At 42.6% G+C, this 27,886-nt stretch overlaps 2 protein-coding genes across 5 annotated transcripts; both read right to left on the reverse strand.

The window, feature by feature from the left end:
* Positions 1-948: 948 nt before the first annotated feature.
* On the reverse strand, positions 949-7,884 carry LOC114768371 (transmembrane protein 182-like). 2 transcript variants are annotated; one of them, XM_028960607.1, is made up of 5 exons: positions 7,604-7,884; positions 5,117-5,159; positions 4,548-4,646; positions 3,553-3,690; positions 949-1,676 (listed from the first exon to the last, which is right to left on the reverse strand). In XM_028960607.1, exons 1-5 carry the CDS (start codon positions 7,781-7,783, stop codon positions 1,453-1,455), a joined length of 684 nt encoding a protein of 227 aa, XP_028816440.1. In that variant the 5' UTR covers positions 7,784-7,884; the 3' UTR covers positions 949-1,452. The 2 variants fall into 2 exon arrangements, with proteins under 2 accessions (XP_028816440.1, XP_028816439.1); XM_028960606.1 differs by having other exon boundaries at positions 5,066-5,159.
* A 6,104-nt stretch (positions 7,885-13,988) lies between these two features.
* znf185 (zinc finger protein 185 with LIM domain) lies at positions 13,989-26,956 on the reverse strand. 3 transcript variants are annotated; one of them, XM_028960154.1, is made up of 34 exons: positions 26,855-26,956; positions 25,431-25,487; positions 24,928-25,039; positions 24,702-24,788; positions 24,592-24,624; positions 24,442-24,498; positions 24,300-24,347; positions 24,126-24,206; positions 23,961-24,041; positions 23,511-23,549; positions 21,549-23,423; positions 21,369-21,458; positions 21,248-21,283; positions 21,116-21,163; positions 20,695-20,757; positions 20,499-20,552; positions 20,285-20,368; positions 20,010-20,084; positions 19,643-19,708; positions 19,254-19,289; positions 19,051-19,098; positions 18,664-18,738; positions 18,467-18,505; positions 18,341-18,385; positions 18,105-18,158; positions 17,942-18,007; positions 17,797-17,868; positions 17,626-17,703; positions 16,242-16,277; positions 15,517-15,570; positions 15,353-15,400; positions 14,779-14,838; positions 14,564-14,663; positions 13,989-14,380 (listed from the first exon to the last, which is right to left on the reverse strand). In XM_028960154.1, the coding sequence occupies exons 2-34, from the start codon at positions 25,444-25,446 to the stop codon at positions 14,282-14,284; spliced, it is 3,855 nt and encodes a 1,284-aa protein (XP_028815987.1). In that variant the 5' UTR covers positions 25,447-25,487; positions 26,855-26,956; the 3' UTR covers positions 13,989-14,281. The 3 variants fall into 3 exon arrangements, with proteins under 3 accessions (XP_028815987.1, XP_028815986.1, XP_028815988.1); XM_028960153.1 differs by having other exon boundaries at positions 24,928-25,042; XM_028960155.1 differs by lacking the exon at positions 21,116-21,163 and having other exon boundaries at positions 24,928-25,042.
* Between the last annotated feature and the right edge of the window lie 930 nt (positions 26,957-27,886).

A 27,886-nucleotide genomic window follows, 5' to 3' on the forward strand; every position in this document is an offset into this window, starting at 1 on the left:
CATACTTAACTCTTGTCAGATAGCGCTACACCTCAAATCAAAATTTTTTGGATTTTGTTCCATGTCACATGTCTATGTAAATCCATGAGCAAATCCACAACCTCTGTTATTTAGCTTGACTAAGCAGCAGTAAAAGCCTATGATTAATTTTTTTTTCAAGGTCATCTTTGAGTAAAGGTGTGCGAGACACGTAGAGTGTGTGTCTGGGATGAGGACACGGGCCTACGGCACTGCACTCCTTTCTGCCCCGCTGAATACTGATTCCTGTTCACTGCTGTACGCTCAGCTGCTGCCTCGGTGGCTCATTAGCAAGGATTTGTTCGCACACCGCACCCCTCAGGAGGGGTGGGGTCTGCATGCAAATCATGGTGACGAGCTTTTACAAGGCCGCTCTGTTTTACTCACATGCAAACGGGCTCCAGTCAGGTGACAAGCGCTCTAAGAAAGTGTGTGTGTGTGTGTGTGTGTGTGTGAGTGGCAGGTGCTCCTGCTCTACTGTACAACCTCAGACCCCAGACACCAGCAGCTGCTCATTTATCAAAGTCCTGACCACCTTTGATCTCATTTCAATCAGTATGAATGGGAGGCTGTATTTATTTTTTTGCATCCCGCCTACCTTTCTTCCACTTACTTACAAATGAGCACATGTGTGTGTGTGTGTGTGTGTGAAAGTGAAGTGATTGTCATTGTGATAAACAGCACAGCACATGGTAACACAATGGAATTTGTCCTCTGCTTTTAACCATCACCCTTAGTGAGCAGTATGCAGCCATGACAGGCGCCCAGGGATCAGTGTGTGGGGAGGGTGCTTTGCTCAGTGGCACCTCAGTCGAACCGGCAACCTTTTGAATACAGGGGCACTTCCTTAATTGCTAGGCCACCACTGTGCCCACCACTGTGTGTGAGTATGTTTATGCGCAACGCACTTTATTATATCACCAAAACGAATTTCTTTGACAAACATTTATTAAGCAAAGCTTGTACTTCAGGTTTAGATATTAGTATCAGTATTATCCTCAACTGTATTCAGTGTTTCAATTCAATTCAATGTTAAAAAATAGATTAAAAATGAAAATCACAATACAAAGCGGTTTTTGCAAAAAAAAAAACAAAAAAAACTGTCAAATCAAACCTTTGTGTAATCTAAACTTCAGGCCTTTTGGAGCGTGTCATTGAGCAATTCTAATCAACCCCTGCTTTGCACCACATTAACTGTTCTATCAGATGAGCCGTTTATATCAGAAGTGTGATGGCAGCCATTGAGAATTCCTGCCATACATATCACCATACTCATGGTGATACGTCTGTGGGTTTGTCATGCAATGTCTTCATTAATCCACTAGGGGCATCCGTGGGTCTTCAACATTTCCTTTCTTCTGTACATACAAAATTTTCAACATACATATTTTCAAATGAATAAAGATGAATTCATTTTGTCTAATTTGATCTCATCTAGTTTTTGGTCCCATGGAGGTGTCTGCCAGTGAAGTAGAAAAGAAGGCCAGAGAGCAGAGACAGAGGGATGCCAGCCACCACCAGAAAAAAAGACCAGCCATAGTGAACTTCCAGTGGGGCATCAGGGCAGCCCTCTCCCCTTTCCTGGAGAATATAACCCCTTACATCCACCAGCTCCTTCCAGAGCACGAACAGGCCCACCAGGGTCAGGAAGAGGAAGGCTGAGGGAAAAGGAGAGACATTACAGTGAAGGAGGTAAAATATATGTTAGTGGTATAGAAATGAATATGAAGTTGCTTATTGATTTTCTAGTGGTGGCATAAAAATTCTAGTCAAAAAATAGTGACTTTGGCTACCTGATCTGGGCACAACGCCAGTCCGGGTAGAAGTTCGGCCTTGTCCACAAGGACTTTCGAAATGAATGCCCTCTGAATGACATATGCTGTGCTATAGCTGCGTTCGAACTAGCAGCTGACCGAACACTGGTGCTGAACGTCCCTGTGGATGCTTTGATTTGCTCCAATGAGCAAAAAACAATCGCTGTTCAGTCCGCACTCACCTGACGCCACAAAAAAAAGGCCTGATTCAGACGTCCGTGTGAACAAGGCCTTAACTCTCATCTCGCTGACAAATTTGAAAACATAACGTGAAGTCATGTAGTAAAAAAGATAGGATGCATCATGATGCATCGATAATCAATGCATTGATAACCGTAATCATTATCAAATTGTGAGACCAGTGAAGGGTTACACCTCAACTATATATTAAAATTTTTGAAAAGTGAGGAGGAAAAGGTCATGGACCACACTGTAGAGGTAATCATCTGTAAAATAACCTTATTAACTGTAAAGGGGTTCTAACCAGTTATTAATTGGATCTGAGAATTTGGAACAGAATGTAAAAATTAATTTTGTTTTCAGCACCTGCTTAGAAGTCTTCTAAATTCAAATGTGTACTAGAATTATTCCCCAAAATAGCAAGGTCTGGGTGACTAGCAAGGAAAAGCATGACACAGCTGCAGCTCAAAGTGGAATCTTCTAAGAAGACCCCAGAGAACATCATAAAGCAAGTCAATGGGAATCCTTTAGTCGGCTGGGAGATGGTGGAATGGAGCCTTCTGGAGACAACTATGAGATGAATAATCTGCTGATAGAGCACAGCCACTGAGTAAATATAGTTACATGAAATGAAGTTATCGATTAAAGGATTTTGAATTAATTTATTTGGGCCAGAGGTGGCTTAGCGGTTAAGGAAGTGGCCCCGTAACCAGAAGGTTGTCCGATCCGCCAAGGTGCCACTGAGGTGCCACTGAGCAAAGCACCGTCCCCACACACTGCTCCCCGGGCGCATGTCATGGCTGCCCACTGCTCACCAAGGGTGATGGTTAAAAGCAGAGGACACATTTTGTTGTGTCACCATGTGCTGTGCTGCAGTGTATCAAAATGACAGTCAGTTTGCTTTCACTTTTCACTTTTTAATCACGTAGTTAAACAGATAATTGTACTATAACTTTTAATTCTGATCCTTATTCTTGATTTGAACCATTAAATCATTTACCATCACCATGTTTAATAACCTTTGTTTCAGTGACACTGTTTCAGCTCCAGCAAAAACAGAAGTGTTCTGAAGGGATTTTTTTGAGTTGGTGACAGATGGACGAAACCCTTCCCCATTAATACTATAATGGAGCACATTATAGTTTGCAGAAAGAATTTGGGGAATGACAGCAATTCACTTTTCTTATTTCTTTCACCCTCCCCCATCCTCTACTTTTGTGTCTGAAACTTTCCAGTCTCTGACTCTCCATAGTTTTGTTTGCAATGCTGTTGCTAAGCCCATCCCAGCAAACAGTGAGCCAGAGTTGTCTGTCTGTGTCATGCCTTTCTATGCCTGGAACTGCACAGGAGGGAAAGGCTATTTTGGGCGTGAATGCATGTGTACACATGCTTACACTCCGAAAACGTCTGGCACAGTCGTAACTCATTAGTGTATTAAACTGCTGCAATATAATACATGATAAGTATTGAGGTGCAAATGTGTTCAAATGAGTTAATGCTCTTTGTAAATTGGACATGTGAGCTGTAGTAGTGTACATACCAGCAGTGATAAGGAAGATTCCCCCCAGTTTGTAGAGAGTGGGACTGGTGAAGGGCACTGCACACACCAGCAGGAAGCCCCCTACCAGACTTGCCACCAGGGCCAGGATGATAAACACAGTCCAGAAACCCCTAAATACTGAGGCACATGAAAGAGGTTAAAATCAATAGTCACAAATAAGACTTGTATATATGGGCTGTGTTTGCTAACATAGGGTCGGAAGAGGTGCAATGAAACGTTGGTGAGATAATGTCTAATGCCATCCTTAACATATCATTTCAGAGTAGCAGATCATTTCTCCAATACATTTGTGAGAGTTTTGCAGAAGTCATAACATGATCCCTTCTTCTCAATCGTTTACTGTGAGGTTTAAGACAGCGCTTTTCTAGAATTGCTGTTACGTAATAGTGACGTGCATGGTCAACGACAAGAACATGAGCTCTACACAACAACAAGAAGTGATTGAATATGAACATGCAACGGGAAACAGAAGAGGCAAATGGAAGCATGGCGGAAACTTTAGTGAGGCCTCGAAGGATGCGGATTTGGACGGTGTGAAAAGGGGAGAGGTTGTTGGAGTTGCGGGCCGAGCACACATGAATTTATAATGTGACTTCGCATCCTTACCACGATACAGTATAGAGAAAAAAAACCCCAATGGGCTGAAATTTGCCATGACACGGACTACAAGCTAGCTTGTAAAGCTAGCAATGTTTACTATGCTACGTCAACATTCATCTAAAAGCACAGGAGGTGCTATATAATAAAAGTCTTATTGTTTGTCTAAGGCATCTTCGTTTCTCGTTGATGTTTTTGTTTTCTGCGCAAACCACTGTGCACACACGGGCAAAAGTTTCTTCTGCATAGCCTACAACTGTTACAAAAAAAGCACGGTCTTTGCAAAATCATAAAAATCTATGGCCTGACTTTAGATGAGGATGTGAGAGTGTAGTCTCAAAATAAAAGTTAAAAACTAATCTGTCCATGTGTCTTACCTGCAGTAGCATCATACTTAGGATGCGGCACTGCGCCCACGGCGACAGGAAGTGGGAAGAGGTATCCTCGTATGCATGTTTTTGACTCAGGCTGGTTTGCTGTGAACACAGAGTATGTTGCACATTCTCATAAAAAAAACATTACCTTTGAGAGCAGACTTTAACTTAAACAGTGAGATTTAATAGCCAGAGACAAAGTGGTGATGCACTTCAAGACGTGCGGGTAGTAGCCTAGCTACATGGAATTCATGACTCAGGACACCTTTGGCCAACTTCCTACCAGGAAGTAACCTGGTGGGTTAGACACCTGTCTATGAACCAGAAGACCACAACATCACAGGTTCAAACTTCACTTACTACCATTTTGTGTCCCTGAGCAGGAGGACTGTCCCTGTAACTACTGATTGTAAGTTGCTCTGGACAAGAGCATCTGCTAAATGCCATACATTTTGAGGAATTAGTTGTCATCAATATAGCATGCTTGTATTGCTCATTTGGCCTTGCATCACAAAACTTACTGAAGAGGACCGCCCAGACCACATGCACCGAGGTGTCCAGTGGGAACTCACAATGCCAGAAGAAGCCCTCATGATGGAGAGTAAGGAATCCATCCTGCTCAGCATAGAGAAAAAAAGGGAAAGTGCACATTTTAATAGGAGAACTAGTTGAAAAAGGACTTGTGAGGAAGGACGAGGGTGGTGTGTGGGTGAAGGAAAGCAGACACGCAACACAACATGACTTCTGAAGCAACAACACAAGCCAACAGCAACCTCATTGCATGTCGATGGAGGGAACGTGAGTTTTTTTCCGGTTTTCCTGCTCCCTCTGATGCCGACATGTGATTTATGGATCCAGAGGAAGACCCGGCGACCCTCTGAAATTACTCGAATCACCGCCAGCCCACTTTGTGGCAACATCCACACAGCTGCTGCTCTGATCGAGTGGAGGAGTAGCTCAGAATAAATAGTGGCCTTTTTTGGGGTAGACCTGATGGTGAATGGAGCGGCCGCATGTGCCAAAGGCAAGCCGTCCAGAGAAAAAGTGGAAATAATTTGTGGTGTGTGGCTTTTAAAGAATATATGTGAAACGATATTCTACACACTAAGCACTGTCATAAATATGATTGATGGCGTGGGGTGAATTTGGATTTTCTGTGTTTGTATGCGTGCTTTTTTTTTTTTTGGAAGTAAGACAGGAATGAACTGACCAGATTATGCCCACAACTGCTCTGCTGCTTCATACAGTGACTGCTTATGATGAATATATTACTTCTTCTGTGCCGTCTTTATTTTCACATTTGGTGTGCGTGTGTGTACATCATGCTGGCCTATGAGATCTGAAGAAAGAAGAGTTGTCCGATTTTAAATTCTGGTTTAAAGTGTTGTCAACATTATGTAAATGGATTAATCACACATTTTTCTATGAATTAATCATGCTTAGATATTCAGACAAATGTGCATCATGTTTGAATAACGTGTGTGTGTCCATCCATCTCAGTCTTGTCTTTGCATGTGTGTGGACAATACAATATTTATATATGAAAGGTGAAAGTGAAGTAATTGTCATTGTGTTGCACGGCACAGCGCAGGGTGACACAGCAAAATTAGCACACCATCCATGGTGAGCAGCGGGCAGCCATGACAGGAGCCCGGGAAGCAGTGTGTGGGGACGGTACTTTGCTCGGTCACATCTCAGTGGCGCCTTGGTGGATCTGGATTAGGAATGGCAACCTTCTGATTACGGGGCTGCTTCCTTAACCGCTAGGCCACCACTGCCCCATATATGCTCTATAGAGTCTATACATGGTATTTAGTAAAGTAAAGTAAAGTGAAGTGATTGTCACTTGTGATACACAGCAGCACAGCACACGGTGCACACAGTGAAATTTGTCCTCTGCATTTAACCCATCACCCTGAGTGAGCAGTGGGCAGCCATGAGAGGCGCTTGGGGAGCAGTGTGTGGGGACGGTGCTTTGCTCAGTGGCACCTCAGTGGCGGATTGGGATTTGAACCGGCAACCTTCTGATTACAGGGATCTTGGGCCAACTAGGCCAACACTGCCCCATCAAGTAAGCGTTTTGTAATGAGACTTTTCTAATACAGAAAGCCTAAACTTTTTACTCATGTGTTTCTGTTACAGGACATTCTGGGAAATTATGAGTTACATTTGTAAAGCATTTAATAAATTATGTTTTGTAAAAATTACACACGGGTGCATAAGTAATGTAAAAATACTATACAAAATGTTATGTAATTCTGCATGCATGCATGTGAAAGCCTTGGTCTGTGTGAGCTCATTTCTTGTCTGCGTGGTCCCCCCCTTTAGTACACAGCTGTCCTCGGAGCTGCCAGCCATGTGCGGTGTGTGTGTTTAGGCGGCTCTAAGTGCACAGCACCATAGGAAACGTCAACAGCCTTGAACTAAACTTGAATGAAGACATTTCATACTGCTGTGCGTAATATGCATCATAATGCAATGCAATACTAAATAAATGTTAACAGCCACTACTAAGTCATAGATTCCAAAAGGCCAAAGTTAATTTTGAAAACAGATGCTATTATTTTCACTAGAGTAAGAGAGATCTGACCCATGCCAACAATTCAAGCAATGCATCGTGGGCAGAACTGAACAGGAAGGCCGGTGCTAATGCATGTCTATGTGTTTTTTACATTATGAAAATCACTGAAAATTATATTTTTATATGCAAATTTAAGAACATTTGGAGTGATTTTTTTGTAACACTTGTTTTGGAAACGCTTAATTAGAGATTAGGAGAATTAAGACATTGCAAGCTATTAATGTTTTGTATGTGAGTTAAATGTTCCCCTAAATTACAGGGTTTTTAAATCCCAGTTCAATACAGCATTTCTGTAAAATACGGATTAAATGAGCTCAAGAGCACCTCTGTGTTGTGGTTACAGCTCTTCGAGACCTCAGACAGAATCTCCATTTACTCAAAATGTGCTTTTACTGGAACCACGTTAAAACTCTTATCGTAAATACTACAGTGCTGCACTTTTTCTGAGCATTACAGGTAGCAGGATGCCATAACTTACTTCTGAAGCATGTGTCACCACGATAGCAGCACTGGTGTTGGGTGTCTTCCCAAGCCGTCCATGGCCGCCACACTCGTCACTTGCCAGCACCCAGTAATCGGTGCCAAACGCCACCAGGAAGCACAGCACCCCAATACTCCCCACGATACCCCCCACCAGGGCTGCCACCCCGGTTTTCATCCTGCTCCAGACCCAAGAATGCCACAATACGCTGGGTGAGTAAGGCCCCCAACAGTTGGCACTGCCCCGCAATCGCAGGGAGAGTGTACAGCATGGGCGTGGAGAAGGGGGTCTAGCTGCTATTTTAGGGACGCAGAGTAAGCACGGGCCATAAGGCCATGGAATGAGTTACTTGAGGTGGCGGGGGGAGGATGGGGGGTTTGTAGGGCCGCACCATTCTGACATCTGCTTTCGCTGCAGCTTGTTTTTTGCTCTGATCTTTGCCGCTGTTCAGTTATTGTGCTTCATCTACAGTACTTGTTGGCTGCTTCCACTTTATTGGAACCAGCTGCTCTGGCAGAGGTCTAGGCCTTTGCACTTGACTTTAATTCATTTGCATTATGTATTTATTATCATTTGTTAACATGATGCATTTATTAAATGTAAATTTCCCAGTAATGGACTAATAAAGGAACATCTTATCTTATCTTATCTTTACAGCTATTGTACCAGTTCCAACCAATTTGTTGCATCTCTTTTTACATTACACCTCTATTACATTCACGCTGTATACAATGGCACTGGTGTGAAGACTTGGCTTTTAGCAGCACTAAAAACACTCCCTTATTTATCGCTTAATTAGAATACAGAATGCAGCTGGGTAAAAGTTTATGCATAGATTTGTCACCAAACGGTCTGAAATAAATTTGTATTAATATTAATTGGTCACTATTGAAGAATGTGTAGAAATTGGTTGGAATGCCCCTACTGATTGCATTTATGTCTATTTAGGTTGTCTGTCCCACACCCCTGTGGAAAGGAAAGAAATGGGAAGTGATTAAAATTAGAAGCTGAGCGTTTAACACTTATTTGCTCCTTTAATGGAATGGCTGGTCAACCTTCCACCATCAGTTCTGACGCTGGAAGGTTGCTTGACAGTTTGTGCCGTTTAGCTCCTCCGTGCCACAGTCAGGTTGGAATTAGGAGGGAAATTAGGCCGGCGGTGTTAATGAGGCACTTAGATTTTTGCTTGGTGTGAAGGGTCAGGCAGTGTGGGTGAGGAGTGAGAGGAGTGTGGGTTTGCTGTTCCTCTTCTGGTTTTGGACTCACGGCTGAAGACATAGACATGTGTCTCCAACATGACATCTCTGTTTAACTTTTCAGTCAATTATTCACCGATCTTGCCGACACCGGGCAAACGAAGCCACTCAGTCCGTTTTTTTGTTGCATTAATTCAAATTAATGCTGTCACAGAAACCGGCGTGGCTCACCAATCACAGGAAAAACAAGTGAAGACACATCCCCGATGAATCAACCTGTCTGGATGGGGCTTTAATTTTTTACTGAGCTGCTTACTTTACAAATGGTGAGGATCGTGCTAAGAAAACACAGAAATTACCAATATAGATATATAAATTCATCTTTCACATTCTATAAATAGGATACAGACAACACTGACAGGGTTTTTTGATGGGACACAAGTGAAGTGAAAGTGAAGTGATTGTCACATGTGATACACAGCAGCACAGCACACGGTGCACACAGTGAAATTTGTCCTCTGCATTTATCCCATCACCCTGAGAGAGCAGTGGGCAGCCATGACAGGCCACCACTGCTCCAACCTCCACCACTGCCCCAACCCCAACACTTCCTCAACAAAGGGCACAAATTGCCCTTTTAATCAATGAAGTTACACATTCTGGTCTCTAATAAAAAAATATATAGAAAAATACAATGATATAGGCTTAAATTGAACACATCTCTTGGTATTTAGAAATGAACAGACATCCATTGCTTTGAAACACACTTAAAACAGGAGCTCATGGCCAAACTCATGTTCAAGAAGACCATTCACAATCCTCTGTTTTAACACAATAACACAATTAACACATTACTTTTTGTTTTGCATCATGAGCCCAATCGACTGCGCCTCTTAAGCAAAAAAAGCAGTTCAAGTGACTTTAAGTGACTGTGTTTTACAGCTGACAAGCACCTTTTAGTGCTGCATTTCCTGCCACTCACCACCTGCTTCAATGGTGAAATTGGGATTTCTGGCTGCTTCGCTGCCTGGTCTTCCAAAGGACTGGTGCTCATTTGGATCCTTAGTCCTGTCCCGAAGCACCCCTGCCTGGCTGTCTGGATGGACCTGCACTCCCCCTGGCTGCAGAAGATTCGGGCGGACAGCTGCCGGGGTTGAACCCACTGTGGAGGAGGAGAGAAGAAGGGGCTGTGAGTGAAGTTGATTTATCACCTTACGGTACTGACTAGTGTCTATTTATGTGCCGTATAACTGTACACGACCTGGTGAAGCCCCTGTGATCGTCTATGTTGCTTTCGCAGTGTTACAGAGTGTTACACACACACACCAAGAAATAAATAAGCTACAAGACTTAATGAGCAGCAGCTCAGTAATGAAGCGGTGTTCTGCGTGCGAGTGTGTACCTGTCCAGTCTGTGAATGTTCGCTGGCTGGCGTAGCTTGTGTCTGCTGCACGCCGTGATGTGTTGAGCGTGGTCGGTCACACATACAGTTTGTTACTAAATAGCTGTTATTGCTTTCCTGTAATAGCTACTTATGGGGCAGTGGTGGCCTAGCGGTTCACTTTATTTAAGCTTTGCGTTGTGTGTTATCTCTCTTTCTAAAGCCATCTTATGTTCACGTCACCGTGGTCGCTTTGTCGTTTACGTGGCGCAGGTTGTTTGTCAGTATCTTTCTAATGCACACACAAGGAGAATTCACCCATTCCGAATGCAGTGTACAGTTTGGGTTTTGTAGGTGTGATGCAGTATTTTTAGTTCCTCAAGTCACAGTGTGGGTGTTTGTTCTTTCCTCTTTGGCTCCTTCGCCTCCATCATCTCTCTGCGCTCCAACTCCTGGTAGAGTCGAACAATCCTGGACTTGGGATGCTTGTCTTTGCAGATCTGAAACCTCTTCAGTTATTTGTTGCTGAACTGTTCAAATCTCAGAGCAGAGTCAACAGAACCAACCATATCAACAGCTTACTCTACAACATACTCTACTGTCATGATCCGGACCGGCAGGGCTTACTCCGGATCCGGAGTTCGGACCGGAGTTTCATGTTCGTCTTGTGTAATGTTCCCTGATCGTGTTCACCTGGTGTATATTTATATAATTGTATAAAACTATCCTGTTCGTGTCTGTTCGCTGTCAGGTCATTGCATGTTGTTGTTCCCCTGTCCTGTGCAGTCTGTGTTAAACCCCTGTCGTGTGAAGTCGTGCGTATGCGTCCTCCTTCCTCGCCATGTCCAGCCCAAATGTGACATCTACATTCTTAAAACTGGTAAATATATTCATGAACTAAACATACTTGTAGTAGATGCAAATGTAAAGTTTATTAATACATTTTAATAAATGTATTTATTTATGTAAATGTTTAATGAAGGACTGCATGAAACTAGATACAGGAAATTGATACAGGATGGCGAAAGTATTTACTGCCCTCTGATGGTGAAACTCTGGCATTGCAATTCCTCAGAAAAGTTCAACAGCCTGAGTAGAACTGACATGTTGTGTTTTTTTACAGGATTACAGGATTCACATATACCAGAATAATAATGAATAGATATTATTACTCGTCCTTCCAGTAGTGTTGACCCAATTGGTCAGCTATATCCTCAATTCCAGCAAACAGGTGGTCCACCTGGGCAGTGGTGACCTAGTGGTTAAGGAAGCAGCTCCTAGTGGTTAAGGAAGCAGCTCCATAATCAGAAGGTCGCTGGTTCGAATCCCGATCTGCCATGGTGCCACTGAGGTACCACTGAGCAAAGCACCGTCCCCACACACTGCTCCCCGGGCACCCACTGCTCACCAAGGGTGATGGTAAAAAGCAGAGGACACATTTTGTTGTGTGTGCTGTGCTGCAGTATTACACAATGACAATCACTTAACTTTCTTTCTTTCTTCTTCTTTCTTCTTCAGAGTCTATAAAGTGACAATGGCCAGGGACAGAACTGGGCATCACTACAATTCTGTGTTGTAACATTACATGGTATAAGATGACTATCTAGGAAGTTATGAATGCAAAGATAGATGACTAGACTGAATCAGAATATCAGAACAACTTATTTAGATAGTTCATAGGAATTCACTCTGTCAGTGATTTGTGGCAACCACAGTGATTTTGCGATTCATCTAACCCACCTTGCTGTGGATCTCGTCATTAACAACCAGTAATTCCACCAAGGATTTGATGGTCATACCCTTACATACAGAGAGAGAGGTTGCCAGGAAAAAAAAAGAAAAACAGGGTGATGGTGGCCAGCAGGCCAAAGAAGCAGTTTTGACCCTTGGCTATTTCTGAGAGTTTGGAAATTAAACCAGTCTCGGTCCCATGTCAGTTGTCTGACACACTAATCTGTTTTACCTGGACATATTCAGTGAAAAGGAAGACATCGATGTAGTACTTGATGGCGGTTTTGGACCTCTCTGACAATTTGGTTTCAACATACTGCTTCATGGTCACTTTACACGTCACGATGCTGGTGGAACGTGCTTTCAGTGCTTAATTCTTCTTCCTAACTATTAATTTCTATAAATTTACAGCTCTCTTTAATGCTTAATCCCTTCTTGATAATTCACTTAATGTTCCTTCACATCTGTGAAAATGCTGTGTTGAATGTTAAATTAGATTTACCACAGTAAGCTATGTTCACATTGTTGAAAGGATACATATAAATAAGTATATCACTATATAATAATTATTGAATTCTGTCATGGTTTTGTCAGCCAACATGGCCAATATGGATCGATGGCCCTGATCCTGACCCCAAAGAGTCAAAACCACCTTGAGTGTGTGATGCTTAGCATTGGACATCCAAATCGCCTGCACCAAATCACAATGTAAGCCACGTTTGAGTTTTTGACCTTCAATAACGCAGCTGACACAGAAATGTTTTCCTAGAAGCTTCCTTTTGTTATTTTGTGTAACAGTCTTTTCCATGATTTCTCTAATTTCTCTAATACTTACTCTATTTAAAAATGAAGCCAGGATGAAATGCAATGAAAGTAAATCACTCAACAAGCGGACCAAAAACTAAACCAGTTTGGCCAGTGAAGCCACCATGATCCACAGCACAATATCAAAGGTTGTTTGTACATGATGGTAGTCCACACTAAACACACTGATGGTCTGGGCCAAGATGCAGTTGTTCTCCTGTGATGCAGCTGACCAGAGGCCCTGGGAACCCAGTAGCAGGAAAACCAGGGTCTTGTGAAGGAACAAATCATTTTTCAACATGGAGAGGAAGAGAATGAAGGCTGTGAGTGTGTTTCTTTATGTGCTGTCGGGTAGGCTATCCGCCCCGCCCAATTCTCAACACAAATATAATGGAAGCACTTAATGTGCACAGGAATCTCTGAGCTGGCACAGCAATATTCAACCAATGGCACCGAACACCAGCAGCACGGCCATACTGAGCACCTCACCCAAAAACTTCAGAAATCTTTTATTTTGCAGTTGCTTGATACCTGGAGGTCATATCCTACCTGAGCAGTAAGTGTCAGAAAACATTACAACTACAATCAAAAAATACACTATGAATTGTGCACAACACACAAAAGTCCTTGTGTTTGTTTAGCTGTGAAAAGTCCAGTTAAAAGACCTTGTTAAAGTTACTCTGGATTCTGGAAATGGCTGCTAATAATGGAATATCTGCATACTGTACATGTAGAGAGAAACGTCCTCAGGAATTATTAGTTGTGAGTTCCAATGGAATGCTGTGTTCATTAACCCAAGTCATCCAAGTGACTTTATTATTAGAAAACCCTTTTCAATGACCTTAGTACAGCTTGCTCTGGTTGCTCTGGTTAAAGAAGCAATACATATTTCTCATGGTTACTATTCGTTTTATGTTCTTTTTCATGGTTTTAATAAGCTGATAGTTCTGTGGTTGCACCTGATATTATCTTTTGTTGCCCAGTTTTAAAATGTTTATAATGTGGCAGCCTCAAATCTCAGATCCTGAGGAATGCCATGTCTTGGAAAACCTGTAGGATGGACTTCTGTATTCAGACTGTCAGCTTTTGTGATCATGCAAACTTTATTGAAAAATAATTGGAGACCAGAGAGTCAATTACTATGTGACGAATACTTTCAAAGCACAAAAGCACACATATGACCACATCCCTTAACAGACTTCCAAGATTCCTTGACCATGTCCAGCAGCAGATATGAGAAGGGGAGAAAAGACACAGGGGAACATACAAATATAAAAATGTCCTTCATTTGTGCACATTTTTGGCGGTAATAAACATATGAGTCCTATACAGTAAATACTTACACAACGTTGTAACACAACAGTGTTCATTAGTTGAGAAAATCACTAAAGCAATTCTTTCAGTTTAATGAAATATACTTAAGGCACTTCACTGCAAGAAGTAAAAAGTAGTAACGTTTGTTAAAGACCACAATCATGACTAAACAAAAGCAGTATTTATGAGGCAAAAAAAATTGAAAGTTATAAATTCATACAACTTGGCAGCGAGACCATTGGATGTCTATCAAATGACATTTGCATAACAGCCCTCGCAGTGCACTGTTCCCCGATGGAGAAACATGCTGTCAAGCAGATCTCCCATCGGCTTGCTGCATATGCCACACTGAAAAAAAAAAAAAAAAAAAGGGTTCAGTATTAACACCAGAGACACCGGAGAACAAAACAGAATCCTACGATGTGGGGTAAGCATTTGGCAGCATTAAACCACAAATTGCAAAGTAATAATCAAATGCTGATTAAAACTGCCTTTTGCAGCACTTTTCAGGATGTAAAGTGGCTTTATTACCTTGAAACACTCAGGATGGCAGCAGATGTTCAGGTGTTCAATCGTAATTCTGGCTTCACTGCCCACTGGTTTTTCACAGTACGTGCACATAGTTTTTACACTAGCAAAAGATCAGATTTAAAAAAGCACAATTAAAAATACGAATGATGGTACACAAAAATCTTGTACACAAAATCAGAACTTAAATATAAAGTTTTACTGCACAAGGCAATTACCTGTACTGGGAGGTGGGGCTGCTGTATGCATAGGACGTTGAGGAGGAAGTCACATAGTCACTATAAGCAGAGGGCAGAATGGGGTTATAGTCAGAAGTTCATCCAATAATAAAACATTTTTTGCAAAAAATAGGCTGCTCCCAGCCAGCCACTGTGCAATTTTGAAAACCACAATAAAGAAGTGGAGTAGAGGATGAGAGGCTGATTGGGGAGGAGATGAAGAGGAGGTGTACATAAATATATAAACCCTTTGCAGTGCATGTTTACCAGGTATCAATGCACCAATATCTGCCGCAAATGAGCACAGGGCAGCTCTGTAATCTGCAGGAATTTCTTAGCAATTGCAGAATGTCTTGTGTTGCAAAAAATTACAGATGTACAAAAGGTGTCCCGATTGTATGAGAGAATCTACAAATTCATTTCTTTTTTACTGGATTTCGAAAGACATAAAAAATCTAATTTAGATTAGACTTGAGGTTGGATTAAGTTTAATGTGCCCATAATTGTACAATGACCACCATAAAGTCGCGTGGTTAATCATTCTTTGAAGGGTGACCTTTCAGACACATTTTACCTGTTCATATCTGGCACGTTGACATACTCCTTCAAGAACACAAACCCCCTAGGACACGAAAATTAAAAGGACAAAGGTCAAATACACAAAAGCATGGACCTTTACGTGACAGATTGGTTTCAAATTGGTTTCACAAATTGGTTTCACAAGCTCTGTTCATTTACTTCTTGGTGTCCAAATCCGGTGACTTGGGTTTCACTTCTGTCTTCTCCAAGGTTCTGCAAAAGATTGCATAATATGGAGATAAGATAAGAAAAACGAATAATTCCTCTCCGCTGATGGAGTCTGTACAGGAAGTACTGGAATCAACATGTTTAAATTGTTAATGATGCTGGTTGACTTTTTTGTTATGGAACCACGAAAAAATTGAGCTATCAGGATCACCTGCTTAATAATAAAAGCATAAATAAAGACATCTTGTCTTACATGGCCCCAGAGGAATCACAATGACTTCAGTTCTCAGTGTCTAATGGGTGGCCTTTATTTGTGACTTCACATTGCTTCTCCATGTGGAGCTTCTCTCCGGTGATAATTCATTCAGGCAATGAACAGGAAAAACCAGATGAGCATTCCCACAAGAAGGGCGTGAGACGCGCCGTGAACCAAGTCGTGGAGCTTCATGCCTTCCGCACCCACTCCACAAACTCATCAGGCAAACGTCTACATTGCAGAGCCACCGTTCTCATGCATTGAAAACAACAGTCCAAGGCTTTTACTTTGAAATTCCATCACTGGTTCCACAATTTCAAGCAAATTCATTAGACCAAGCAGTCAGACTGCAAAACATCTGTATAGAATTGAGCTACTAAGACATGATGGTATTAATAATGATTCAAGGTAAAAAAAAAAAAAAACTCTCCTATAAAATGCAAGGGGGTTTTGTACTCACCTGTCCATTGAGGACTTCTGGCTGATGTGTATTTCACTGAAACAGATAGCAGCAGGCGTTGAATAAATCCAGCCAGCAGAGAAGGAACCTCACAGTTATCCCAATTATGAGCAATTGGGGTATGAATTTTGCGCCTGGTATGAATTTTTTAGCAGAACTAGTGATGAAATGTCTTCTGTGATATAGCTCCTTGTTTCTCACGCGACTCAGCCCTGAGTGACTGAACACCAACTATCTTCCCTGAGTCGGCCCCCCAAGGAGGGGCGTGTTGCACGTCTAATGTGAGACTTCCTGACCACTCCCCCACTACTCTCTTTAACCCCTGCCTATCTGGAAGTTTTTTATGCAGACATCTCAATATGTTAAAATGGTTTAAACCTAAGCAGACACATCTGTGTATGTTTGGAAAAGCAGTGAACTGCCAGATTGACCATGTGCATACTGCTAATGATACAAAAAATTTACAGAACACTATTATTTAGATTTTAGAATACATGACATTTTCCTGTTTTTACCAATTTAGCTTTAATGCTGGATGGTGTAATGTCCCATGATACAATTTGGGACTTTAAATAGCCCATAAATATTGTGAACTGGCACAGTGAGCTACCACATGTCTCAAATGTTATTTCATGAAAATAATAAAGTACCTGAAGCCTGAAAGATCAATGTTACAGTGCAGTGATTATGGTGACAGAAATCAGCTCCAGTCTGAATGAAACGCACACTCTGCATCTCAGATGTCAAACAAGACCTAGATCTATTCAACCTGCTGATACTTAAGATGCGTCAGTGCCCATTTATTGGTGGTAACAGTCCAAAGTTTGGACACACCTACTCTGTGGTGGCTATGGGAATAGGGTCATTTTGAAGAAAGTGAAGTGTGTTTAATCAATCTGATTTTTCAGAGGACCAGATTGTATGATGCTGATGTCACAGCAGAAGTTCCCTGGTTTGGAGAAATTCAAATGTTCAACTTTTGCTTCATTGTTATTTCATATTTCTGTGTAAAAAAAAAAAAACCCTAAATGAGTAGGTGTGTCCAGACATGTCTTCATGTTGGGGGTGAAGAACATCAGCTCTGAGTATCACTGAATATCAAACACACACTTGTGATGGCGCATGACATTACAACTATGGTAATCGGTTATAACAATAATATATTCATGACTATAATTGTGATTTATTTGAGAAAATATACACTGTATACTACACAATATGATCGAGCCTGTGGATGTGAAGTAAAGTGTCCTTTAGAACTTCAATGTGCTGGTTTTATAAGGAAGGAGTCTCCTTACCGTGTCAAAATGAACAAAATAAGCACAGTGATAGTCATTAGTGTGACTTTGCTTTGTAGCATGTGAATGTGGTGATGTTAACTCACGTTTTCTCTGGAGTAGCTGCAACCATTTTTGTAATGTCAGGCAGCTTTTCAACAGACACCGGTGAGGCTTCCTTCTGGCTGTGCCGTGATAAAACACAGGTCGAGACCAATAAGCATGTAGACAAGCAAAAACTGCATCTGCAGTCTGTAAGTGGCTTGACTGTTACGCACCTTTTGACTGTGATGGGTAAATCGCTGGTTGTGTTATCGTATCTGCTCTCCCAGCGCTTGTAAGTGCTGAGCCTGCGAGGGAAGGAGGAAATGAGGGCGTTTCCCAGCGCGACGTGAGGAAGTGACAATGAGCAGGAGAACCTACTCTGTGGCGTTGGTGTCAATGGGGATCACATCAAACGCGAGGTTGACCAGAGCGTCAGAGGGCAAGCTGGCGTCCAGACAAACATCAGGGCAGAGATAAGCCATTCAGTTTGCACCAATGAACGAGTGAACGCAGAGAGTAAAAGGAGGGTAAACGGTCTCACCTGAGGTCGACGTTGCTGAGTTCATCTTTTGGCTTCACCCCAGGCTCTGCAGAACTATAACATCGGCATTACGTTAGCCAAAGCTGTCAAGCAATGGCGCTAATAGCTTATTATTGGGCCTGTTTTTTCATTCAGATTATGGTGCAGTTTGCATATAGAAATCTATGCAGATTTTTTTTTGCACCAAGACAGTAACTTGGGTTCCACCCCTCCCCATTTTTAATATTTAATATTACCTGCTGATGGCATCTAGCATCAGGGGATCAAACATCTCCACGGGACTGCAATGAAAGTGCATGGCGTTTCAGTGCAGTTCGCAGCTAGAATTTTGCGACTGTCCAACTGAAAATGTAAATTATTACCTTTTGACAGGGGTGGTTTCCTTTTTAATGACATCGGAACTGTAAATAATAATAATAATAAGGATAGTCATTTCATTACTGGTTGTCATGGAAGATCGGGTTATAGGACATCTTCGGAATAATTTTTTGTTAGTTGTCCCACGTCAAAGATTGCCTTTGAGCCCCCTAGGCAAGTGCTGTGAAACACACTGCAGTACCTGCTCTTCATGACTGGGGCAGGGGTGGTTTCCACTGTGGTCTTCACATCAGTCGTGACACTGCCGCCATTTTTCCTGCAGAGCACAGACAAGACTCATCAAAAATCTTACAAAAAGGCACTAATGCATGCTTTTCCTGCCCTGCTTGGGTTTTGACCCAATCAAAGTGCCTTGAAAATTATGCAAATCGTATTTCTGAGCCTTCTAAGCAGAAGCATCTAACTGGTAGCTGGTGTTGTCCCTGAGGATTAGCTGCTTTCCTTCATTTAATCTAGGTTCAAGGTAATTGTGTTGAGCCTTTCATTCTTTGATTACTTCACTATGACAGGGTACCAATTTGTTGTTCGTGTGATTCACAGAATTGAGCAAGAACAAGATGGAACATACTTTTCGTCTGCTTTGACTGTGGTTTTGGTGGTTACTGAGATTGTTGAGCTGAAAAAAAGGTACAAAATTATACCATAATGTTGTGTCACTTTACTACGGAGCCCCCTAGGGGGCAAAAATATTTGGGTAAAAAAAAATGACATTGAGAAAAAAAATGACTTTTTATTATGACAAAAAAGAAAAGAGCTGTAGCTGGCTCCTACCTCTGTGACACTGTTGGCTGTTGGACGGTAGTGACACTAGAAGTAAACAAAAAAAAAAGATCCATTTGTGTTCATTCACCATTGTCTAGTAGTGGACTTTACCGGAAACATTTCGTGGATTTTAACAACCCCATTGTCTTAAGACACTGAAGATTTTGAACAAGGTAAAACTAAACAGGTCAAGCTGCAAATTGAAGTATTTACATTGAACCTGACTAGGATGTACAAATTAATATTGTTTATTCAAAGTCACTAGTGCACATAAATAATTTTTATATGACGTCTATGCTGAAATAAAACCTTACAACATGATATAAAACAGTAGACAAACATAACATTAATTATTGTTACTTTATGAAACTGCCCAGCTCATTTCTGCCTCTTCTCACCTGCTTTTGATGATATCAGATTTTAAAACCGGCTTGGAAGCCACGCTTGTATCCTCTGTCTTGAGGCTGCGGATGGGAAACCCAAGACAAGCCTCTGGTCAGCTGATATATAGTGGGTGGGTGGTGAGTATAGGTGGTGTGAAATCTTGTCCCACTCTTATCTGTTCAGTGTTTGATTTTCACCTTATGCATTTGTCAGGCATTACTTAATTGAGTCTACTCTTTGCATGTATATGGCATATAATTTACTTTATTATTTAGTTTTTAATTACTATAATTTGAAATCTTGATCTTTGAGCTGCATTAAGTCAAGCATATTAAAATTGCAGTGTAATGGGTTCAATTGAATGTAGAGCACAGGACATACCTGCTTGTACTGACTGTGACTATACCGGTTTTCTCCATGGTCTTGGGGTCACTTGTGGTTTTACTGTCCTTTACACTGTGAAACATGGACACAATTCAGGTCATTTTGATGCAGCTTTCAATGCAATATATTATGTGAAAGTGATTTCATGTAGTGAGCAGTGGGCATGAAAGGCACCCGGGGAGCAGTGTGTGGGGCAAACAGATTTATTTGGAGAATTTATTTGGAGTTCTAAAAGTATTTCCATGCTCCTCTGCCATTTTGGGTCCACTTACGTGGTGGTGGTGGTGTCGATTGGGATCACGTCTCTGGCAAGCATGTTCAGTGTCGTGTTGGTTTTCTCGGATTTGGGGAGAGAGCTGTGTAGAAAACAGTATAAGAATCATCCTATTATAGAGCCTCTTCGTGTACCACCATACAGTCTCAGCAATCGCATGTGAATTTATGTTTATTAGGACTAATCTGAACTTTAAATGCATTGCAAAGTACCTTGATATCCCTGAGAGAAGGTCCTGATTTGAAGGTTTGCTGCCAGGCACAGAGCTGAAAAGACATAAACCCAGAGTATAGGGTGCATGAAAATGAATAGCTGACGGTTTATGACATTGCAAAAGGATTATAAATGAATTGAGGTGCAGCGCCCTCGTGTGGACAGTAAGGTGAACGTAAAAAAGTTTAAACAAACCTCTCAGACAGGGCAAAGAGGTCATCGTTTTTTAAGTTGTCACTGGACTTAATGGAAACTCCACTGCAAGATAATAATTACACATTTTTAAAAAACAGCCTTGTTATGGATTTACACAACACGTTCACCTGCATTTCTTCAAACTCTGAATTAATGTTTGACAAGAAAAGCCGTTTCTTGGCTTGTATTGCAGAATTGATTGCGTAAAGGACATGATTCAGAGAATGGGAGAGTTGCCACGTCCGTTAGCTAATTAGCTAGTATGCTATATTTGGCTGAACGAATTTTGAATCAGGGGTCAAGGACAATTATAACATGATTAAAATAGAATTCTGGTAAAATTTCAGCCGCTTTCATCTTCTTCTCCATAAATGGCCAACACTGTACTCTGTATTTGAAAATGGTATACGTGGCAAATCACCTCTTTTTATCTGGAGGGGTGGAGACTGGTTCTTGCTTCTTGACCGGCCTGAGAGAGCGAAGGGGTTTCATTTTGAATGGCGTGTCGTGTGCTGTGCTTGGACTGTTTATGTGTTGTTAATATTTTATTTACCTGGCAGGTTCAGCATCAAAAGATATGACCGCAGCACTGAGAAATAAACAGACAAAAATAATTCTAATCAATTCAAAATGGCATTTATATACAAGCTGTAGATTATAGACGGCTCCACAACCTTTTATCGTCTGCCTTTTTGGGCACAAGTGACTTCAGAAGAGCTTCAGTCTTTATTGGCCCAGCTGGCTCATCTACGCTCATTTCCACACTGTAGAAATATAAAGTACAGTAGATCATCTGGAACTATAAACCATAGAGAGAGTAGCGAGGCGGAGGATTTGTCTGTGCCCGCTCTCACCTGAACTTTGGTTCTTGCACGCTGACCTTTGAGACACTGCCATTCGTCGCTGGGGCTGTGGTTACGGTGGTTTGGGATGTGGGCGGAGCAGCTGGTGGGGCCTGGACTTTATCTGGTGTTTTAGATGGTATGAGGGTTGGGGTTGAAGATGTAACAGGGGTTTTAGCTGTCACTGTAACCTGGGGTGTGGATGGGGCTTGGGATGTAGCAGATGTTGGAGCTGTGGTTGGAGCTGGAGTAGTGGCAGGTGCTTGTGGAGCAGGTGTCCCAGGGGCTACTACAGGGGCAGGGGTTTTGGGGGTTACATTAGCTGGGGTTGGGTCTTGGAGTTTAATGGAGGTTGGGGCTGCTGCTGTGGATTGGGGTGTGGTTTGGGATGTAGCAGAGGTTGGGGTTGAAGTAGCAGCAGGCGTCTGTGGAGTGGGTGTACCAGGGGTTACAGGGATTACAGGGGTTGGGATGTTGGCTTGGGGTGTAGCCGATGTTGGGGGTGTGGTTGGAGCTGGAGTAGTAGCGGTTGCAGCAGGCGTCTGGGGAGTGGGTGTGGCAGAGGCAGTAACAGGGGCAGGGTTTTTTGGTGTTACAGTGGTTGGGGCAGTTGCAGTGGATTGGGAAATAGAAGAAATTGGTGCTGCGATTGGGGCTGGGGTAGTAGCAGGTGCCTGTGGAGTGGGTGTGCTCAGGGGTTTTGGTGTTACAGTGGTTGTAGCAGAGAATGGGGCTGTAGTTGGAGCTGGAGTAGCGGTGGGTGCCTGGGGAGTGGGTGTGGCCAGAGTTTTTGGCGTGACACTGGTTGGGGCGGTAGCATTGGATTGGGATGTAGCAGAAGTTGGGGGTGTAGTTGGAGCTGGAGTAGCGGTGGGTGCCTGGGGAGTAGGTGTGGCCTGAGTTTTTGCCGTGACAGTGGTTGGGGCGGTAGCATTGGATTGGGATGTAGCAGAAGTTGGGGGTGTAGTTGTAGCTGTTATAGCGGTGGGTGCCTGGGGAGTGGGTGTGGTCGGAGGTTTCGGTGTTACAGTGGTTGGTGCGGTAGCATTGGATTGGGATGTAGCAGAAGTTGGGGCTGTAGTTGGAGCTGGAGTAGCGGTGGGTGCCTGGGGAGTAGGTGTGGCCTGAGTTTTTGGCGTGACAGTGGTTGGGGCGGTAGCATTGGATTGGGATGTAGCAGAAGTTGGGGCTGTAGTTGGAGCTGGAGTAGCGGTGGGTGCCTGGGGAGTAGGTGTGGCCTGAGTTTTTGGCGTGACAGTGGTTGGGGCGGTAGCATTGGATTGGGATGTAGCAGAAGTTGGGGGTGTAGTTGGAGCTGGAGTAGCGGTGGGTGCCTGGGGAGTGGGTGTGGTGGGAGGTTTCGGTGTTACAGTGGTTGGGGCGGTAGCATTGGATTGGGATGTAGCAGAAGTTGGGGGTGTAGTTGGAGCTGGAGTAGCGGTGGGTGCCTGGGGAGTGGGTGTGGCCTGAGTTGTTGGCGTGACAGTGGTTGGGGCGGTAGCATTGGATTGGGATGTAGCAGAAGTTGGGGGTGTAGTTGGAGCTGGAGTAGCGGTGGGTGCCTGGGGAGTGGGTGTGGCCGGAGTTTTTGGCGTGACACTGGTTGGGGCGGTAGCATTGGATTGGGATGTAGCAGAAGTTGGGGGTGTAGTTGGAGCTGGAGTAGCGGTGGGTGCCTGGGGAGCGGGTGTGGCCGTAGGTTTTGGTGTTACAGCGGTTGGAGTTTGGGATGTTGCAGGGACAAAGGCTGCAGATGGGGTTTGGGAAGGTGCAGGGGCTGGAGGAGTGGGTGTGGCTTTGGCTTGTGAAATCACAGACCAAGTGCCTTCGGGTGTGGCAGGCACTTGGTCTGTAGGTTCCTTCTCCTCGTCATCACTGATCACAACCCTTCAGGGATCACATAGAGCTTCACATATACACATTTTTAAAAATCATATATGTGTACACATAACCTCCAGCAAATATATCACATACCTTTTAGCAACAAAGCTCATAGGTGAGGCCTCTTGTGAACTGAAAAGCGAGAACATTAAGCATTAAGATACTTGACGTTCTGTAATAGTAATAGGTTTTTAATAATAGCAATTATTCACCTAAATTGCAGCTATTCACAGTGTATATAAATGTGAAATATTTAGCCACACTAACTGAGAGATACGGTCATACAATATTTATTCATGTGTGATACAGTATGAATATTATTACTTATTTTCCCCCTCTGTAACTTAAATACAGCGACAGAAACATTTCCAACCATGGGAATTAGATTATAACAAGTCATAGCAAAAAATACATTTAATGAGAGAAAAGTAGATTAATGCATTGATGTTTTGGGGTTCTTTTGAGAGCCATGATTTTTTACGTTGGTATAGTTTACTCTGAATAGTAACTTTATAGTAGCAAATACTCATAGCCCATACTTACTCATATTTCTTTGCTGCAGAGAAGACGTATGAGCGTTGCCTGGAAGCTGAAGTTCTGAGGACATTGCTTGCAGCCTCAGTCCTGAAAATGACAAGAGGTACGATGAAGAGGGAGGATTATTTTATCAGTGAAAAGATACCAGAAAGAAATAGCCATCTCGCTTACCGCTTTTCCTGTTCCTCGGGGGAAATCTGGGGATCAGACGGTGGTGCAACCTCCTGAGGGGCCCGTACAGTATGAGGGGCACTGTGGTACATCAGAAGTCAGTATACTAAGAATCTAACAGATCCAGTGTGTGTTTTGTGAAAAGAGAGCTGACAGATGGACAAGCTTACTTACATTTTCTTGTACCCATCAGAGGGTCTCTTAAAGCTGGAAGGTGGAGCTCTGAAAGAATTCATTTTAAAAGTTATACAAAAAACACAAGAGCATGACCAAATGGTCTTTACTGTTAAGCATTCAGATGAACTGGTTTGCCCACTTGAAACCGTTGGTTGAGGGTGAAGCCGGTTTGTTCTCAGTTTTTGTGAAAATCCCTCTGCAAAGGGGTACATTTGGATGTTATAAAATGATGATGAAACGTTCACACGCGTCATGTGGAAATATTCCTTATCTCTTTCCTTTATCTCACCTGATTATGAATCCTGATGTTGGTTCTCGTGGGCTGCAGAGACAAAATCATTATACTTCTCTAAGCCAAATGCAATTAAAGATCAAAAAAGACTTGGAATAGAAATCTACCTTTCGTTTGTAGCTGGCGTCTGGGAGAAGTCTGTTTCTGCTTCTACGGAGTCACCATCTTGTCGGTTTGCTCTAACCTCTGCCATCCTGAAATATTTAGGTATATATATATTTATATATTATTATGTTATAAAATAATAATAATATGTTTTTTACGGTGAGATAAACTGAGTGAACTCTCTTCTAACAGATGCAATTCTTCTGTTGTTTGTGGAGCCTTCCTCACCATGGTTTCTCCTCTTCCTCCGGTTCGGGATCACTACGTCTCTGTATCCAGCTGCTGTCCCCCTTCAGAGCTGTCCGGACTTTGGTGGTCCGAAACACAGACTGCCTGTCCCCTGCTGAAGGCGCACAAGCACTGTAGATTAGAGGCTTCCATCTTCGACAAGAGTCACACTATTAAACAGCCTGCAATATTACCGCCCGTGTACACAAATTACACAACTAGCTGTTCACAAAAAATCTCCAGTTTGTCTGATTTGACTGCAGAAGTTCGTAGCTGATTTGAGTCACTGGGGTTGTTCTGAGGGCAGGATTTCTCTTATCCAGATAACAGAGTGCAAACGTAATTCCCCTCAGAATGGCCTAGGTTATGTGATTTCAAAAATACCAGATCACAATGGAATGTGCAATGATAAATGGCATTCCTTTAACCCTCGCTGAAAATATTTAGAAAAACTGCATTAACAAATACCAGGCATCGAAGGCACCTGAGTCACTGCAACTCACCGTTTGACGTTGACATTGTCTGCAGTTCGAATGTTCTTAAAGTTTGGTTCTGGCAACCTGCAGAATAAGACAAGACATAGAATGGACATGAATGTTCACAATTGTGTTAATATTGTATTTCTAGACTATTCCAAGCTAACTGAATAAAAAACACAATGTGAAGATAAAGATCTCAGGTCAAATCGGGGCATTTTAAACATTTAAGCGAGTGAAGAAAATGTCCATCAATCTTCTCAAAGGAAAAAGGGACTCGGCCCAATTTCTGACAGTGTCCAGCATTCTTCAGTCTCATCTCTTAGTCATGCAGAAAGGCCTGTCCTACCACTTTTTTATACTTTCTACACACTCTTCCTCTGCCACGCAGAGAACACGCCTGCTATGAGCTGCCACTCTGATGTGCCCAAAAAGATCTATGTGTGCCACAGTGGTTTTAAAAAGGGCTGTGCAATCCTTTTTAATTCATTCAATCAGACGGAGAAACGTACAATAATTTAGCCAGCATCGCTCAAAGTAACCCCGACAAGAGCATGTTTATTCCTGGCCCAAATTTGTCTTAGCTGATTATTTGATATATTGCAACAGTGGCAAATACTAAGCAATGTGGGGGTCATGAGTGGACCGTTGAATACAATCTTTACATTTACATTTACATTTAGAGCATTTATCAGACGCCCTTATCCAGAGCGACTTACAATCAGTAGTTACAGGGACAGTCTCCCTGGAGCAATTTTAGGGTTAAGTGTCTTGCTCAGGGACACAATGGTAGTAAGTGGGATTTGAACCTGGGTCTTCTGTTTCATAGGCGAGTGTGTTACCCACTAGGCTACTACCACCCCTTATGAAGTTCTTTCTAATATTAATATGAAATACAGCATGTCTTTATGTATCATTCTCGCAGACTTCATAGTAATCGTAGGAACAGCTCAGTCACATAACAAAACTTTCTCTCCTCTTCCAATATAACAATCAGTCAATGACTTCATCATGGACTCCACAAGAAAAAAAACTACAAAGTACGTTGAAAATGCCAAAGTGCTACCGATGTGCTGGTCAAACAATTTGCCGAAAACCACTATTTAGAAGTTATGATAATATTTTCTCTAGCAGTTTGTTCCGATATTGACTCAAGCCCAAAACAAATATGACCAGAGATTAAATATTGCATGACGACAATGCCAAACAAGGCCAAACAGAGAGATGCCTTCAGAGAAGTGGTGGCAATGAGTTAACCTAATGATTTTCTGCACATGGGCCTTTAGGAAAAAAATTTAGGAAATACACAGACCTCTGTCCATTTAGTTTAATGATACGTCATGGTAATAATTTCAATTCATAAAAATAGCATAAAACTAAATTCCTATTCAAAATAAATAACATAATAAAAGCAAATAACAGACGAGCACAGAAATAATTTCAGGTCCTACCCGTATGAGAGACAGTTGGGTTCACAGGACACTGGAAGACAACACTTGCGTGACGGTGGCAGGACTGTTTGTTCGCTGAGAGTGCTGAGGAAGTCTTTCCTCTGGAACAGGTGTATCCCTGAAACAGGTACGGGCGTTGCCACGGACAAGCTCAGCCAGTTAGAGCAAGGGTGTGTGTGTTTCAGTGTGTGCTGAGATATGAAGAGAGCTTGTCTAGCACTTTCTATTCGCCTAGTCAAGTATGTGGTGTCCAGGTTAACCTGAGGACAAATCTGTATGCTGTGAGGGACACGAACATCACCCCTTGGCACATTCTCCTTATGAAGCCTTTATAAAGTTCAGTGCAGAGTAAAGTCACCTAATGAGACTCTGCATGGATTGTCAGGCCACGTTAATCATTAATCAAAATGCTGGCTTTGATGCAGGTATGTTTCTATTCATGGTGCTAGAAAACTGTGTATTCGTCATACGGTTTGTGAAGGTCAGCAGCTTTAGAGTGGCAGCTCACCTCACAATGCGGCAGGAGTGAGCCGGATGTCATGGGCAGGTCTCCTGTCTCTCCCAGCAGATTAGGGGATGGGGATAACAATCTCTGCTGAGATATTGTATTCTGCTGAGCTGGACGTATGAGAGGTACACACCCCACCTTCCTGTCAGAGGTTGTCATAACACACACACTCACACACACACACACACATGCTTTTGGGCCACCAGGCAGGTTCACAAAAGGCCTGGGCGCAGTGTCGCAACTTTTTTTTCCAATAGTCAAAATGCACACAGTCAGGAGTCAGTCGCAGCCACCACACCAACCTGTTCGGCAACCTGCGAGTCTCAGGCAAGACAGTAGTTCTCATTATTGTTTAGAGAATTTCTGGTATCTCGGCAACAACCCCTCATGCCCCTCCTCCTCTTAACCACGCCAGCAGATGGAATGACAGCGATGCTGGAGTGAGTCACTTCTGTCACACTGCAAGTTCCCAAATCATTCCAGATCAGAATCGTCAGAAGGATTAATACGATTGATTATTAACT

The sequence above is a fragment of the Denticeps clupeoides genome, chromosome 18 (genome assembly GCF_900700375.1).
Source record: "Denticeps clupeoides chromosome 18, fDenClu1.1, whole genome shotgun sequence".
NCBI lineage: Eukaryota > Metazoa > Chordata > Actinopteri > Clupeiformes > Denticipitidae > Denticeps > Denticeps clupeoides.